This window comes from Rana temporaria, chromosome 13 (genome assembly GCF_905171775.1).
Source record: "Rana temporaria chromosome 13, aRanTem1.1, whole genome shotgun sequence".
Taxonomy (NCBI): Eukaryota; Metazoa; Chordata; class Amphibia; order Anura; family Ranidae; genus Rana; species Rana temporaria.
The window spans coordinates 28,133,183-28,148,428 of record NC_053501.1 but is presented as its reverse complement, the minus strand read 5'-3'; the positions used below and the strand labels follow the sequence as shown (position 1 = coordinate 28,148,428).

Sequence of the window (15,246 nt, the reverse complement as noted above, 5' to 3'; positions counted from 1 at the left end):
CCTGCGGCGTCTTCCTGTGAAAGCAGCCGGCACATTCACAAAGAGCTAGGCGGTTCGCGCATGCACAGTAGCAAACTGTCAGCGAAGCCGCACGGCTTCACTGCCGTTTTCCTTACTGAGCATGGCGGCGCCAGTTGCTGTCAGGATAGACGGATCGGCTTTCGAGGGGCTAAGTAGGTCAGGTAAGTGTCCTTATTAAAAGTCAGCAGCTACAGTGTTTGTAGCTGCTGACTTTTAAAACCAAATAGCGGGTGTAACCCTTCTCTAAATAAATTTTTTGGTAAGATCAATGCTATAAACAAAAAATGGCTTGTTCAAAAGAGGAGTGCAGGTAGCAACATCAGGCATCCATTTTGGAATGAAGTGCTTCAGAGTGTGTCCAACATTCTCCTGAGAGATGGCTCCACTGAAAAAGTTTTAGGAACTTATCCTTGGTCTACTTAACTTAAAAGGGATGTAAACATTAGTTTGTGCAAAGGTATCAATAAAACATTGCATTAACAACTGAAAAATCAAACGTTCTTAAAAATAACAAAACTACAAGTTCTCATAAACTGGGTAAGGGGAACGCAGGGAAGAATGGTTTGGTTCACTGTCAACATCTATAGGTGATTCGGATTAGGAAGATGAGGGTGAATTGACTGGACGGGGGCTGCACATGCATTCTCTGAAAACCGGGATGAGATGTATATGTTTTTGGCGGTCCTGCGTATGGGTTTCAAGGCAGGTGTGGTGTCATGGCATTGATGACTGGGCATTGGTTTACTCAAAGAGCCACTAGGTGAATTAAAACAACAAACCAAAGTCACTGCCCCTACCTATGACTGGTCTATACAATAAGGAGCTCTGGAAAGGGCGCATATACATACAAAAAAACATAGAATAGTTGTTCTGTATGTTAAGCATATTGTGTTCTTGTACCAAACCACCATAGTTTGCTAGATCTTAGTGAACATCTGCATACATGCAACAGTTCTTATTGGATACAATATTGAATTTTTTCACAATAGTCAAATTTTCTGAGATACAGAATTTTGTGTTTTCACTAGCTGTAAGCCATAATCAAAATGAAAAGACAAATGCTTGAAATATATCATTGATTAATAAATCTTTCTAATATGAGTTTCACTTTTTGAATTGAATTACAAAATAACCTTTTGTTCTCATTTTTGAGATGCATGGCTGGGAACAAGATTGTGCTGAACCCCATTGGGTGATTATTTTAAAAAATAAATCCTGTATATTATTATTATTATACAGGATTTATATAGCGCCAACAGTTTGCGCAGCGCTTTACATCAGGGAAGACAGTACAGTCACAATACAATCAATACAGGAGGGATCAGAGGGCCCTGCTCGTTAGAGCTTACAATCTATCTCCAGGAGGACGTTTGTCACATGTTGCATAAAATAAATAAAGAAAACAAAGCTGTGCATGGATAAAGTGTTTTTTTTTTTTTTTCCCCATGACAGGTGGTTTTGATGTCTGCTACTATAAACTGCAGAGAGTTTGCAGATTATTTTGCCACACCAGTCCTCAACAAATTGGTCCCAGCATACATTTTCAATGTTGATGGAAAGCCATATGACGTTGAAGTGTTTTACCTCAATGATTTGAAGCATATTCCTGGGCATAAGGTAGGCATGCATAGCACTTTATCAAATGTTCTCTTGGGAAATGGTGGTTGGGTTATAGTTAAAATGGTATTAAACCCTTTATATACTTTAGCGTAAAATGACAGATGACTTAAGAATTTTTAGGGTCCATGCACACTGGGCAAAAAAAAAAAAAAAAAGCCAGCTCTATTGGCAGAAAACTCTTAACACAAACCAGAAGGGTTTTCTTTCCTGACTCTGAGCTTAAAATATCTCTAAACCTCCTAATGTGCATGGACACATAGGATAACATTGAGCAAAACCCACGTGGAAGCAGCGCTTTTAAAGCCCAGTGTGCATGGACTGTTATTCTTTTCAGACATTCTCAGCTCCAAAAAGTACTTTCTATTGCTCTCAACTTTCTGCAAATCGCTCAACCCCTGCCTTCCAAAAGAGGAGAGGAAGGAGAACCAGAGAAACCCATTAATGAATTGTTTTAATGAGAAATGGTTTACAGGCTCATTGGAGCTGAATTCCAGGAGTTCATCACCGTAAAAAGTGCAGACAGACTGGGTTGAGTCTAGTGAGGTGCCTCCTGGACTTATCTCTATTATTCAGGGGTTGTGAGAAGGCACACACAATCAGCTATACCCACACCTCCCATCCTTTGCCCATTCATAAAATCCTTTGTTTTTGTGAATGAGTTCACATAATGCAAAGACTTCTGTGATTGAGGAGGATGCACCCTGGCGGCTGTCAATGAGGGAGGACCTTCTGTCTCAAGGTCCAATACTTCATCCTGCTTTACAGTCGCTGGCTTTAACGGCATGGCCATTGAAAGCCAGGGACTAAGGTCTGTCGGATTTGGTCATTTCAATCATGCTGAGGGCATGGAAGTCGTCTTCACGGAAGATCTACCATCGCACTTGGAAGGCCTACATCTCCATGTGCGAGGAGGTGGAGTGGCGTCCACGGTCGTATTTGGTATCCAGGGTCCTGCTGTTTGTACAGCGTGGATTGGATCAGAAATTTGCTTTAAGCACCAAACAGCCTTGGCTGTTTTCTTTCAACGACCTTTGGCGACCCACTCGCTGGTAGGTACTTTTGTGCAGGTGGTTCGACATGTGCTTCCCCCGATTAGATCACAGCTTCCTCCGTGGGATTTGAATCTGGTGCTCTCGGCTCTTCAGGAGCCTCCTTTTGAGAACATCAGAGAAATTCCTCTCGACACTATCTCAAAAAGTGGCTTTTCTAGTAGCCATTACATCTGTCAGAAGTGTTTCTGAGTTGGCGGCCTTGTCTTGCAAGTCTCCATACTTGATCCTCCACAAGGATAAAGCGGTGCTACGCACGCAAACTTGTTTTCTTCCAAAGGTAGTTTCAGCTTTTCACCTGAACGAGGACATTGTACTTCCGTCCTTGTGTCCTCGACCGTCTCATCTCAAAGAGGCTGCGCTACATACATGCCTTGGATGTGATACGTGCTCTGCGGGTGTACCTGTCTGCCACGGCTTCAATCCAGAGGTCCGACTCACTGTTTAGGCCACAGAAGGGCCTGGCGGTCTCATCGGCCACCATTACTCGTGGATCAGGCAAACCGTCATCCGGGCCTACGCCCTTGCTTCCTGGTCTTTCCGACATCAAGCGTCTGTTTCACAGGTGTGTAAGGCAGCGACTTGGTCGTCCGTTCACACCTTTTCCAAATTTTACAAGGTTGATGTGAGTGCATCTTCAGATGCTTCCTTCGGCCGCAAGGTTTTGCAGGCGGCGGTTTGAGTACGCTTGTTTGGGGTAAAGTTGGTTTTTGATTGCTTTTCCCACCCCTCATTTTTCTGACACTGCTTGAGGATGTCCCAAATGTCAAGATTTAAGGAGCTGTGTCCGTCCATGGACGAAAAGAGAAAATAGGATTTTTTGTACTCACCGTAAAATCATTTTCTTTGTCGTCCATGGACGGACACAGCAACTCTGTTAAAATCCTATTTTTTTTAGTGCTACTATATCGGCGGAATTGCAGCGGTATTCGACCGCTATCGGTGTGTGTGTTTTTTTTTTTTTTGCTGTCACAATGTAGTGTAAGATTTCCTATTATCTGTGCCCAGTCTTGCCACAACGAGTTAATCCAGCTCTGAGCAATCCTCTTTACCTTTTTCAGTGAGATAAACGGACAAACTGGAGAAAACTTTTGTCTGTTCTTCCCCCTTGTGAGTGACAGGTTATTTACATATCTCATGCACTAGCCTGAGACTGGCACTACTTTTCTGAAGTCGTGTGGTTACTTTTCTCGACTGGATATTAGTGATCATAGCAGAATTTAGTGTAAGGGGAGTATAGAGGTCGGTGGGCAGTCTTCTGACATCACGTCTCCACCCACCGAGCTCCAGACAACAGCCCCAACTAATATAAGAACTGAAAAACTGCAGATTCTAACAGAGGGCAGACATTTGACAGATAAGGATACATGCAGGAGGCGTGTATATCCCTATAGATGAGCGCACTATAGGGATATACACAGTAGTTTAGATAAACGGTAGTTTAGAAAGCATGAGGGTGGATTTACATCCTCTGTAATGCCGCCCGCAATGCGCCTCTGCAAAGGTGCATTGCCGGCGGTATTACCGTGGTTTCCCTTTGCTTTCAATGGGAAGGAGCGGTAAACACACCGCTCCAAAGATGCTGCTAGCTGGACCTTTGGATCGGTCCTGCTAGTGCACCGCTCCAGTGTGAAAGCCCTCTGCAGGGCAGGAGTTTTTTCAGGCGGTATTTCGGCACTATTTTTAGCGCTACAACGCCTGAAAGACTCCTCAGTGTGAAAGGGGCCTTAGTGTTTTAGGGTTTGCTAGATGACCCTTTATCTCAGGCATGTACAAAGTCCGGCCCGCAGGCCAATAGCGGCACGCGTTCCAGTTTCGGACGGCCCGTCTGGTAATTTTGATATATCTTTTGTGGCCCCCCAACTAATCCCCGAGCGCCAGAGGCCCCAAAAAGATATATATGCTGGCTGCATTGGAGGGGACGGGACGAGTGCCGTACATACAGGAGAGGAGTAGTTCCTGTTTACACGGCATTCCCGTGTAAAAGGAAGTCCCATCTCCTGCGCTGCCATTGGACGACTGTTCTGTCCATCATAGGAGGCGGGACTTTCTATTAAAGAGGCTGCTAATGTGGCAATGGGGTTTGCTCCATTTGTGGCAATGGGGTTTGCTCCATTTGTGGCAATGGGGTTTGCTCCATTTGTGGCAACGGTGGGTGCTCCATTTGTGGCAACGGTGGGTGCTCCATTTGTGGCAACGGTGGGTGCTCCATTTGTGGCAACGGTGGGTGCTCCATTTGTGGCAACGGTGGGTGCTCCATTTGTGGCAACGGTGGGTGCTCCATTTGTGGCAACGGTGGGTGCTCCATTTGTGGCAACGGTGGGTGCTCCATTTGTGGCAACGGTGGGTGCTCCATTAAGATTTTTTATTTTTTTTCCTGAAATGTCCTTTTTAAAGTTGAGGTGCGTGTTATAATCCGATAAATATATGGTATATCCAAATAACATGCCCAAACTCATCTCTTCACCACACACAGCCACAAATGCAAGAGAATACTTGTTGGGCAGTGTATTAGTGCTCGAACGAACACACTTAAACCGAATTTTAATGGTTTAAAGAATGTCGAGCAAAATGGTCGGCCCTCAAGCATGTTCACTTCATCAAATCTGGCCCTCTTTGAAATAAGTTTGTACACCCCTGCTTTCTTTTGTTTGCAGGTGTGTTTTTAATGTTTACCTAGATATTCATGTGATGTAGTTGTAACAACTCATTTTTATTTTTGTTAGTTGGAGGCTGCAGCTCAGACATTTGATGAACCAGCGATTAGTATGGAAATGTTTGACATTGCAAAAACTTTGATACAGCTCTTTGATGACATGGAGAAAGAAGAGAGGTAAGTTCCAAAGGTTGACAATTTGACTTTTCACGTAAATCTTAGAAATTCAAGTGTTGACTAAGAAGTGAAAATAATTCAGCGCTTTACGTTCAGGTATTTACTCCTGTGTGTCCCTCACTGGCGATTCACCCTTTGTCCAAGTACTCATAGTCTCGTACCTTTCCGGTGATTGGATACTGGCAATACTTAAAGGACAACCCCAAAGTCCAGAATTTGTCAGTCTACTAAGGGGTTTGTAAGAAAATCACTCTTGGCATTTTTTTTCTTAATTTTTTTTTCAGCTTCTCATTGCTCTCTAAAAACCTAAATGGAAGCAGTGTATCTGGATCAGCACAACCTCTGTAAACTTTGGGAGCTGTCCCCGGAGCTTACCTGGGGATGGGCTCTAATGTTGCTTTGGGCACTGGAAGCTGCATTTGGCTCACCTTGGCAACGTGTATAGGCAGCTGCAGGGCCATGGTTATTCTTGTGGAACGTGTTCCATGAAGATCCTTTCGGGGGTATGCTCACTGTAATAGGTGAAGTCGTGACTTTATACACGGTAGAACAACATGGACAGGTAGCATTAGAGGTCGACTGATATGGGTTTTTCTCTGGACGCTGCCGATATTTAGAAATCACGGCGGCCAATATATGATGCCGATTTATTTATTTTTTGGGCTGCTATGTTAGACCGATTCTACCCCACCACCCCCTTAAAAAAAATACTGCAAGCAGCATCTTTGGAGCGGTGTGTACTGCTCCTGCCCATTGAAGTTAATGACCACCGCTGCTGAAGTGCCTGCAAAGCAATTAGGCAGCGGCGCTACATGGGCACATTTAACCCCTTCCCTGGCCGCTAGCTGGATTAAAAGCGCCCCGCTAGCGGCTGAATAGAGCAGCTAAAATAATGGTAAGCCCTGGTTCACATTGAAGCTGCTTTGAAATCACGCTACTTGACTTGAAGTAGCGCGATTTCAAAGTAGCAAGGTCAGCGCGATTTCAGGTGCTACTTTATACAGAGATGTCTATTGAAGTCACACCTGAAATTGGCAAAAGTAGTGCAGGAACAACTTTTGAAAATCGGTGACTCACCGATTGGAACAGTGCCATTGCTGCCAATAGGCTACGACTTGCGATTGATCTTTCTAATCACATGACAAATCGCTCCAATGTGAACCTAGGCTAAAGCACCGCTAAAATTAGCGGCGCTTCCCGTCAGTGCCTGTTCCAGTTTGAAAGCAGCCTTAAAGCAGAGTTTCACCCAAAAATGGAACCTCTGCTTTTTGGAATCCCACCCCGGTGTCACATTTGGCATCTTTCAGGGGGGAGCACAGGTCTGTCTAATACCGGTTGTTTTGCTCCCACTTCCATGCATAGATGGCCGCAGTATCCGTGGATATCTACACCATGTTCAGCGCCTCTTTTGTCAATCCCCCGGGAGACGCACCTCCAATGAGAGCTGCATGCCTGCAGCTCTCATTGGCCCTTTTATGACTTATCCCCCCTCCCTTCCTGGCAAACGCTCACGAGAGTGAGAGAGCTGTGTATGTCATCCTAAGCCTAGGCTTTTTACCAGACAATAAATGGGAAGTGGGCTGAATAAGGTATTTACTTGGAAAAAAAAATATATTTTACTATCCAAAGTTAAAAAAACAAGGGCAGAAGATTTAATAGATAAAAAGCTCAAAAAATTACTGAATGATTTATTTTTTAACAAAAATAGGTAGAAGAATACGTATTGGCCTAAACCAGTGTTTCTCAACTCCAGTCCTCAAGGCGCCCCAACAGGTCATGTTTTCAGGCTTTCCATTATTTGGCACAGGATTTAATCAGTTTCACTGCCTTAGTAATTACCACAGCCATTTCATCTGAGGGAAATCCTGAAAACATGACCTGTTGGTGCGCCTTGAGGACTGGAGTTGAGAAACACTGGCCTAAACAGAGGATAAAAAAACGTTTTTTTTATATATATTTTTGGGGAATATTTATTATAGCAAAAAGTAAAAAATATTGAATTTTTTTCAAAATTGTCGCTCTATTTTTGTTTCTAGCGCAAAAAATAAAAACCGCAAAGGTAATCAAAATACCACCAAAAGAAAGCTCTATTTGTGGGAAAAAAAAGGACGCCAACTTTGTTTGGGAGCCACATCGCACGACCGCGCAATTGTCAGTTAAAGCGATGCAGTGCTGGATCGCAAAAACTGGCCAGGTCCTTTTACCTGCATTTTGGTCCGGGTCTAAAGTGGTTACATCACCTTTTTCAGTTGTATTTGATTGGCAGATGTAAGATCCTTTTAAAAGTTTTGTGTTATTTGATCTCGTAATTATATTGTGCATTTTATGTTTCTGCAGTCAAAAACCAGGCTTCACCAGATCAGGCACAGAATCAAACAGCGTTTTGGTGTTCTTGCCAGGTAATTCGATTTTTCAACCTTTACTCTAATTTAAATTCCAATAGTGATGTGTCCGTTTTTGGTAACTTTAGGTTATTTAGCTTACTGATTTTACTAATGTAGTACCGTGAGATAATGAGGTGTTAACTCCTACCTTGTTGCCAATGATTTCCCCTTAATTGCAGAAATTTTATAGTACTTTGATTCCTCATATCTAAGGAGTGCAGATCCAGGAGCTTTTTTTATTTGGATTATATGATTCTAGATTAATGTCCAAGTTCTGTGTCCAACTATTGTGACTGAAATTTTAGCAGCCCCCGGGCACACTGGAATGCTTTTGATTCCCTAAGCTGGCCATACATGGATTTTTATTCAGCCAGTTTAAGAGGAACCATCAGTTTTGATTAATGTATGGCCGGTCGTGTTCATGAGACTGGCTGCGAGCATTGATCAGTGTATACTGGCAAAGGGGGGGGGGGTGCTTGCAGACCAAGGCTGAGAGCACTGATCAGTATGTTCTGGAGGGGGAAGTCCCCCTGTCAGAACACAATAGCACAGCAGGAGAGATTGCTGTACCAACATAGCTTGTGTTAGTAAAGCGATCTGTCAGGTTTTTTTTTTGTTCAGCCCACTGGGTTGAAAGAATAATATTTTATAGTACCAGGCTTAAGATTATTTTATCTACCTAATAAAGGAAAGATGTCTATACTTAACGTCTTGCCGATCAACTGCCGTCATTAGACTGCGGCAGGTTGGTACGGCTGCGCAAACCGCTGTAGGTATACGTCGGATGCTTTTAGAGCTGACAGCCGATGCGCGTGGTTGGCGGCTGTGATGACTGCCGGTGACCCACAATCGCTCCTCAGAGCCAGACTGATCATCTGTCAATGTAAACAGATCCCCATTCTGCCAGGAAAGTAGAGGGAGATCTGCTGTTCCTAGTGATTAGGAACAGCGATCTCTCTACACCCTGTCAGTCCACTCCTCCCACAGTTCTAAACACCTTCCTAGGGAACACTTAACCCCTTGATCGCTCCGCTACTGTTAACCCCTTTCCTTGCCAGTCACATTTATACAATAATCAGTTACTATTTATAGCACTGATCGCTGTATTAATGCCATTGGTCCCAAAAAAGTGTCATAATATTCCCGCTAACAAAACGCCTATCATCGCCATTACTAGTTAAACAAAAATAATTATTCAAATGGCATAAATGTATCATTTATTTTGAAGACGCTATAACTTTTGTGCAAACCAATCAATATACACTTATTGCCACTTAGGGCCTTTTCAGTCTCTAAACGTATAGCGGTCTGTTACCCCTTTGAGGAGAGTTCCTGAAGAAATGGACATCTCCCCCGATTGTGGACCCCCGGTATCATGGTTAAACAAAGTTACTAAGATTCCGGTGGAGGATAACCCTGCTTCCAAGGACCCTGCAGACAGAAGTCGAGTTGGTCGCCCGGTCACTGTTCACGGTAGTGGGGTCAGCTGTGCGACCTGTTTTGGCCACGGACCTGGTGTCACAGACACGTAACGAATGGGCAATGTTGTTGCACTACGAGTTGAAAAGTGCCAGGCTTCCCCAGTCTGTGTGAAACTGACTGACCAGTTGTTACAGGGCCTTATGTTTGTCTGCGAATCGGCCTTAGATATGGTCCCTTTGCTGTCCATAGTCTCGGTATCTGCTGTGGTACTATGTCGCCTGATCTGGCTAAAATGTTGGTCTGCGGACCAGACTTCTAAACGGGCTCGGGCAGATTTTACCCTTCCAAGGGGAGAGGCTTTTGGAGCCTTGCTGGATGACATTGTTAAGAATGTCATTGGTGTAAGAGCACTCTGCTCAAACATTTCAGAAAGGGTAAGGACGCCCCTTTTCCGCTCACAAGCGGATTTTTTGCCCGCCTGGAGCTGCGGGTAAGCACTCTCAGGACGATAAGGTGCCTGCTGGGGGACAAGAACGTCCCTGGTTTCGCAAGTCTGCGAACAAATCTGCAACAGCATGAAGGTTTGCCCCTGCCTGACACTTGGGTGGGGGGTCGCCTTCGCAAGTTTGCAGCTCGGTGGACTTCCCTGCTTTCCGACCAGTGGTTTTGCGAAGCGATTAATTGGGATGCCCTCTTGGGGCAGTGCAGGAACTGCTGGGGAACAGGGTGATAATGCCGTGACATTCCCAGAAGGGTTTCAGGCATTCTACTCACACTGTAGTCCCTAGGGATGGGGTCAGTCCAGTCTTGGATCTCAGGGACCTCAACTGCTTTGAAAGTACAAAGGCTCAGGATGAAACTTAGCTCTGTGGTCACTGTACTCCATCTGTGGGATTGTCTGGCATCCTTGGACATCAAGGACTCATACTAACACGTCCCCATTTGGGTCAGGCATCAAATTTCTGCGGTTGCAGTCGGGGACGAGCACTACCAAATTGTACCTCTTTTTTTGGCCTGGCATCGGCGCCAAGAGTTTTGCAAAGGTGCTTGCCTGATTCTGGCCTGGCTGATGCATCGCTGCCATGGGCTTCCTGGACGGCCTCCTTCAGAGAACTGCTTCCATGGAGGATGTGACAATCGCCAGTCAGACTCTTCGGGAGTTCGGTGGGTACTGAACCATCAGAAGTCAGTGTTGGTACCGACCCAGCGCCTGGAATACCTGGGCTTGATTCAGGACTCCTCAGAGGCAAGAGTTTTTTTTCTCCCCTCGGACAAGTTGCGGTCTCTTCAGGCTGCGGTAAAGTTGTTGGCGTCCCGCAGGTAGTCATCGCTGCACTTTTGCATGCGAGTCCTGGGGCTCATGGTAGCCTTCTTCGAGGTGGTGCCGTATGCCCTATTCCAGAGTCAAATGGGACAAATCTCCATCGTCTCTGGATTGTCAAATCCAGGTGAGGCGTCTAGTCTCCCTGATCTGGTGGCTGAGGTTTCCGACTCTTCAGTCCAGGAAGTCGTTTTCTTCCTCTTCACTGGATGGTGATCACGCCGGATGCCAGTCTGTCTGGTTTGGGGGGGGGGGGGGGAGTTTGGGCCTATTGCCGGCACAGGTCGCTGGCTGCCGGAAGAATTGCTCCTGCCGATCAATATTCTGGAACTTCGGACGATCAGGCGGTGCCTCCCCTCATGGTCACAGAGACTCCAGGGACCATCAGTCCGGTTCCAGTTGGACAACGCCACAGCGGTGACGTATGTCAATCATCAAGGAGGAACAAGAAGTTCAGCCACAGCGTCAGAGGTGGCTCACTTATTGCGGTGGGCAGAGCGTGTCGACTCTATTGGTCGTATACATTCCAGGCGTAGACAACTGGCAAACGGACTACCTATGTCGTCTGATGCTGGACCAAGGAGAATGATCTACTCCTTAGCCAAAAATGGGGCAAGCCAGACGTGGATCTTCTGGCTACTCAATCGGTGGGTATTGAGGTTTGTGGCCGGGTCAATAGACCCCAAGACAGACGCGTTTGTGGCTCTGTGGGGTCAGTATCTGCAAATTTTTTCTTCCTTGTCTACTTCGCAGAGTAGAGACCGACAAGATTCCGGTGATCCCAATTGCTCCAGAATGGCCTCGGCGTCCCTGGTACGCCGACTAAGTGCAACTGGTGGCGATTGTTCCTTGCGACTGCCGATGAGAGAGAACTTTCTGTCGCAAGGTCCCATTCATCATTCTGCTCTACAGTCGCTTCCCTTAACGGCATGGCTATGGAAGCCAGGTGATACGGGACCGGATTCGGTAATTTCTACCTTGCTGAGAGCACGGTAATCATCTTCTCGAAAGATGTATCATCGAACGTGGAAGGTCTACATCTTTGTGTGAGGAGATGCGGTGGCGTCCACGTGCATATTTGGTTTCCAGGATCCTTCTCTTTTTTACAGTGTGGAGTGGACCAAAAGGTCAATAGGTGCCTCTTGGGCTTTCCGACATCAAGTGTCTGTTTCCCAGGCGTGTAGGGCGGCGACCTGGTCGTTCGTTCACACCATCACAAAATTTTACAAAGTTGATGTGAGTGTATCTTCGGATGCTTATTTCGGCCGCAAGGTTTTGCAGGCGGCTATTTAAGGTTGTAACTCCTCCGTTGAGGAGCTCTGGTTGTTTGGGGTGAAGTTTGTTTGATTGCTGTTCCCACCCCTCGTTTTTTTACACTGCTTGGGGACGTCCCTACTGTCGAGAATATGCTGCTGTGTCCGTCCATGAACACAAGAGAAAATATAGAATTTTTGTACTTTGTACCGTAAAATCCTTTTCTCTATAGTTCATGAACGGGCACAGCACCCACCCCTCCTTTTTTTTATGTTTGTACTGCTTTTTGACGAACTGAGCTGCTAGATGTAGGGAGAGGGGTTGTACCCAGAGGGACCGCCTTCTGGGCGGTACTGTACAGTTTAATGTTTTAACACTTTAACATGTTTCTGCCTAGTCCTCTCCTGATAGAAGGCTAATACCCTACTGTCAAGAATATGCTGCTGTGTCCGTCCATGAACTACAGATAAAATTATTTTACGGTGAGTACAAAAATCCTATTTAAAAAAAAAAAAAAAAATGTTTTCTTCGTTTTTATTAAATTTTCTTTTCCCCTTCACTGATGTGGTGCTGATGGGCACTGATGTGGTGCTGATGGGCACTGATGTGGTGCTGATGGGCACTGATGTGGTGCTGATGGGCACTGATGTGGTGCTGATGGGCACTGATGTGGTGCTGATGGGCACTGATGTGGTGCTGATGGGCACTGATGTGGTGCTGATGGGCACTGATATGTAGAATTGATAGGCACTGATATGCAGCACTGACAGGCAGCTGTGATGGGCACTGACAGGCGGCTGTGGTGGGCACTTGCATAGTTTATTATTGGGGCACTGCTGGGCATGTTTTATGTACATTTGAGGTCGCTTTGCTAATAATCAATGTGCTGATTATCAGCACAGACCGCCACCCCCAACAGAGGCTTCTTATCACGATCGGAGATACGGGCTGTCAGACTGACTCGCCACACTCTCGATCGCCGCTCTGCGTCCCGACATGCTATCCTGCTGCATGCCAATAAAACCTCTCTAAACCCTGTTTTCAATTAACCCGAACCTCTGGTCAGGTGATCATTCAGCACTGGGTTGGTCTTCTCAATATTTACTTCCAGGGGAGGTCCCTGTTGCGTATGTCCACATCACTGTTTATGTGAAGTGGACAATTTTTGTTTGCTGGCACACGAAGGGCCTGTTAGAATCCTGAACAAAGATTTAGACCATTGGGGTCCAACCATTGAGGCTTACAAACAGTGCTGGATTAGCGGTTTCTGCAAGAGGAAGCTGCGTCAGTGTGAGTCCTTAATTGAGGAGGGGGGTGGGGAATTCAGGTGAGCTTAATGGACTTTTCAAGCTTACAGAACTTTAGTTGGGTAGCATGTGTTAGAGGAGGTTGGGATAGAAGAATGGGCAAAAATAAATTTTATTCGCCCCAGTCTTCCAGGTTAGCCATTGAGAGTTTGAGCTCCTCCAAAAATGCGGAGAGACAGTGTGTGCCGAAGGCCTCTTGGCCCGGAAAACGATGCGTCATTTCTGGAGTGGAATGGTGTCATTGCCGTGCTCCAGGGAGAAGGGATGGCCGGCCGGTCCTGTTACATGTGGCGTGGTTGCAGGGGCTAACTGAAGCACCACAGGAGAACCTAGGATACAAGAGGAGTATGATCTACCATTTGCCCAGGCTTCGGGGATGCAGGCACCAGTGGGACACAGGTAGGTACCTGGGGCTGTCCTTTGGTGTCAAGTCAGTGGGAACAGCAGCTAGTGGTGGGGGTCTCTAGCGAGCTGGGGCACAACAGGTTGCTTGTCAGGTAGGTATCACCGAGGGTGCATTCCTTCATGGCTGGTGGGGTGTGTCATCACCGCCATGGGCGCCTGTGTTTTTGTCTTTTGGTAGGCCAAGCCTCTTAATGAGCCAATGCCCATTCCCAGGAATGCATTACGATACAAAAAGTCTGCTTTTAGAACTCTTAATTTGTGTGTGCATTGCAGTGGAACACCACAGTGTGAAAAAGGCCAAACATCTAATCTTGTATCTAGCAGTTGAATTATAGTCTTTCCCCTTTTACAAGATCTTCTTTCCTTACTCATAACTGTGTTAATCTGAACTGATTGAGGTTTGTGCAGGCTTTTTAGTGTGATAAAAAAATGACTAACGCTTTGTCATAATCGTAATCTGACATTTTGCCTCGCTGCATTCATCAGTCGGCTTTAGAGCCTGAGAGAAGGAACAAGGTTTCTGACCAGTTTTATTGGGCGTGTTTATGGGTGCGTTGAATCGTGCTCTAATTGTACATTATTCAGGACACTGAGCATCCTTTTAGGTGAAGTTGTTGAGGGTAATGATTTGGCTGAGGCATAAAGCACCGAAACCACAGAGCAGTACTGTATGCACTGACAAATGTATGCGTAGCCCGCAGTGCCTTGCAAAATGTCCTTCCTGTCAGTCATTTAATTTATCAAGGCCTCTTAGCCCTTAGGTTTATAAATGTCACAACTAATTTGTTGGAGATAATGTTAAATAACATGCAATTATTCTTATTTTTCTCTCCCTGTTGTATGCTGATTTTTTCTACAAGGCTCTTTTCATGTGCACAAGCTGCAACGCCTTTTATGGGCTTTTAATCAGGTCTGTATCTGCTTTTTTGTGCGTTTCTATTTGCCTTCAGCCTTTGCATGCACATTTTACCCACTTCCGCTCTGGAAGACCCCCAAGCCATTTTTTGTGATATGGCACTGTTACTTTAACTGACAAATAGAGCTTTCTTTTGGTTGTATCTGATCACCTCTGTGGGGTTTTTTTGCGCTAAAAACAGACTGACAATTTTTCCAAGATAACTTTACTTCCTGTTATAAAACATATCTAATAAAAGAAATTAAAAAAATCTAATTGGGTTCTTTCATTTAGGCCAATATGTATTCTGCTACAGATTTGTGGTAAAAGAAAAACACAATAAGCGTTGATTGGTTTGCCCAAAGTTATAGAGCTAGATTCAGGTAGCTTGGCGCTTCTTTTGGCCGGCGTAGCGCATCTCATATGCCGTGTGCGCGGTTCGCACCGATTTATGTAGGCCTCTTATGACGTCGCAGTCCCATCATGCTCCGTGCACCCGGAGCATGATGGGACTGTGACGTCATAAGAGGCCTATATAAATTGGTGCGAGCCGGCGCACACGGCATTACAGCGGGAGGAAGCGACGTGTCAACATCGAAGAAGAAGAAAAGATCGGATTCCGATAAGCTTCCCTCCCACAGACCCCAACAACCAACGGCCAGGGTTGTCGGGAAGAGGCCCTGTCGTCCTCAACATGGGGACAGCTGCTTTGGGGTGGGGGGGCCACAGGGCCCC

General features: G+C 45.7%; 1 protein-coding gene across 1 annotated transcript in view; it reads left to right on the top strand.

Moving 5' to 3' along the window:
* The window catches only part of TDRD9 (tudor domain containing 9), a 195,750-nt gene that overhangs the window by 81,573 nt on the left and 98,931 nt on the right, over positions 1-15,246 (top strand). Inside the window, exons 7-9 of the mRNA XM_040333083.1 lie at positions 1,474-1,638; positions 5,417-5,523; positions 7,861-7,922. Of these exons, the coding sequence (XP_040189017.1) occupies positions 1,474-1,638; positions 5,417-5,523; positions 7,861-7,922 (334 nt within the window). The remainder of the gene's footprint in view (positions 1-1,473; positions 1,639-5,416; positions 5,524-7,860; positions 7,923-15,246) is intronic.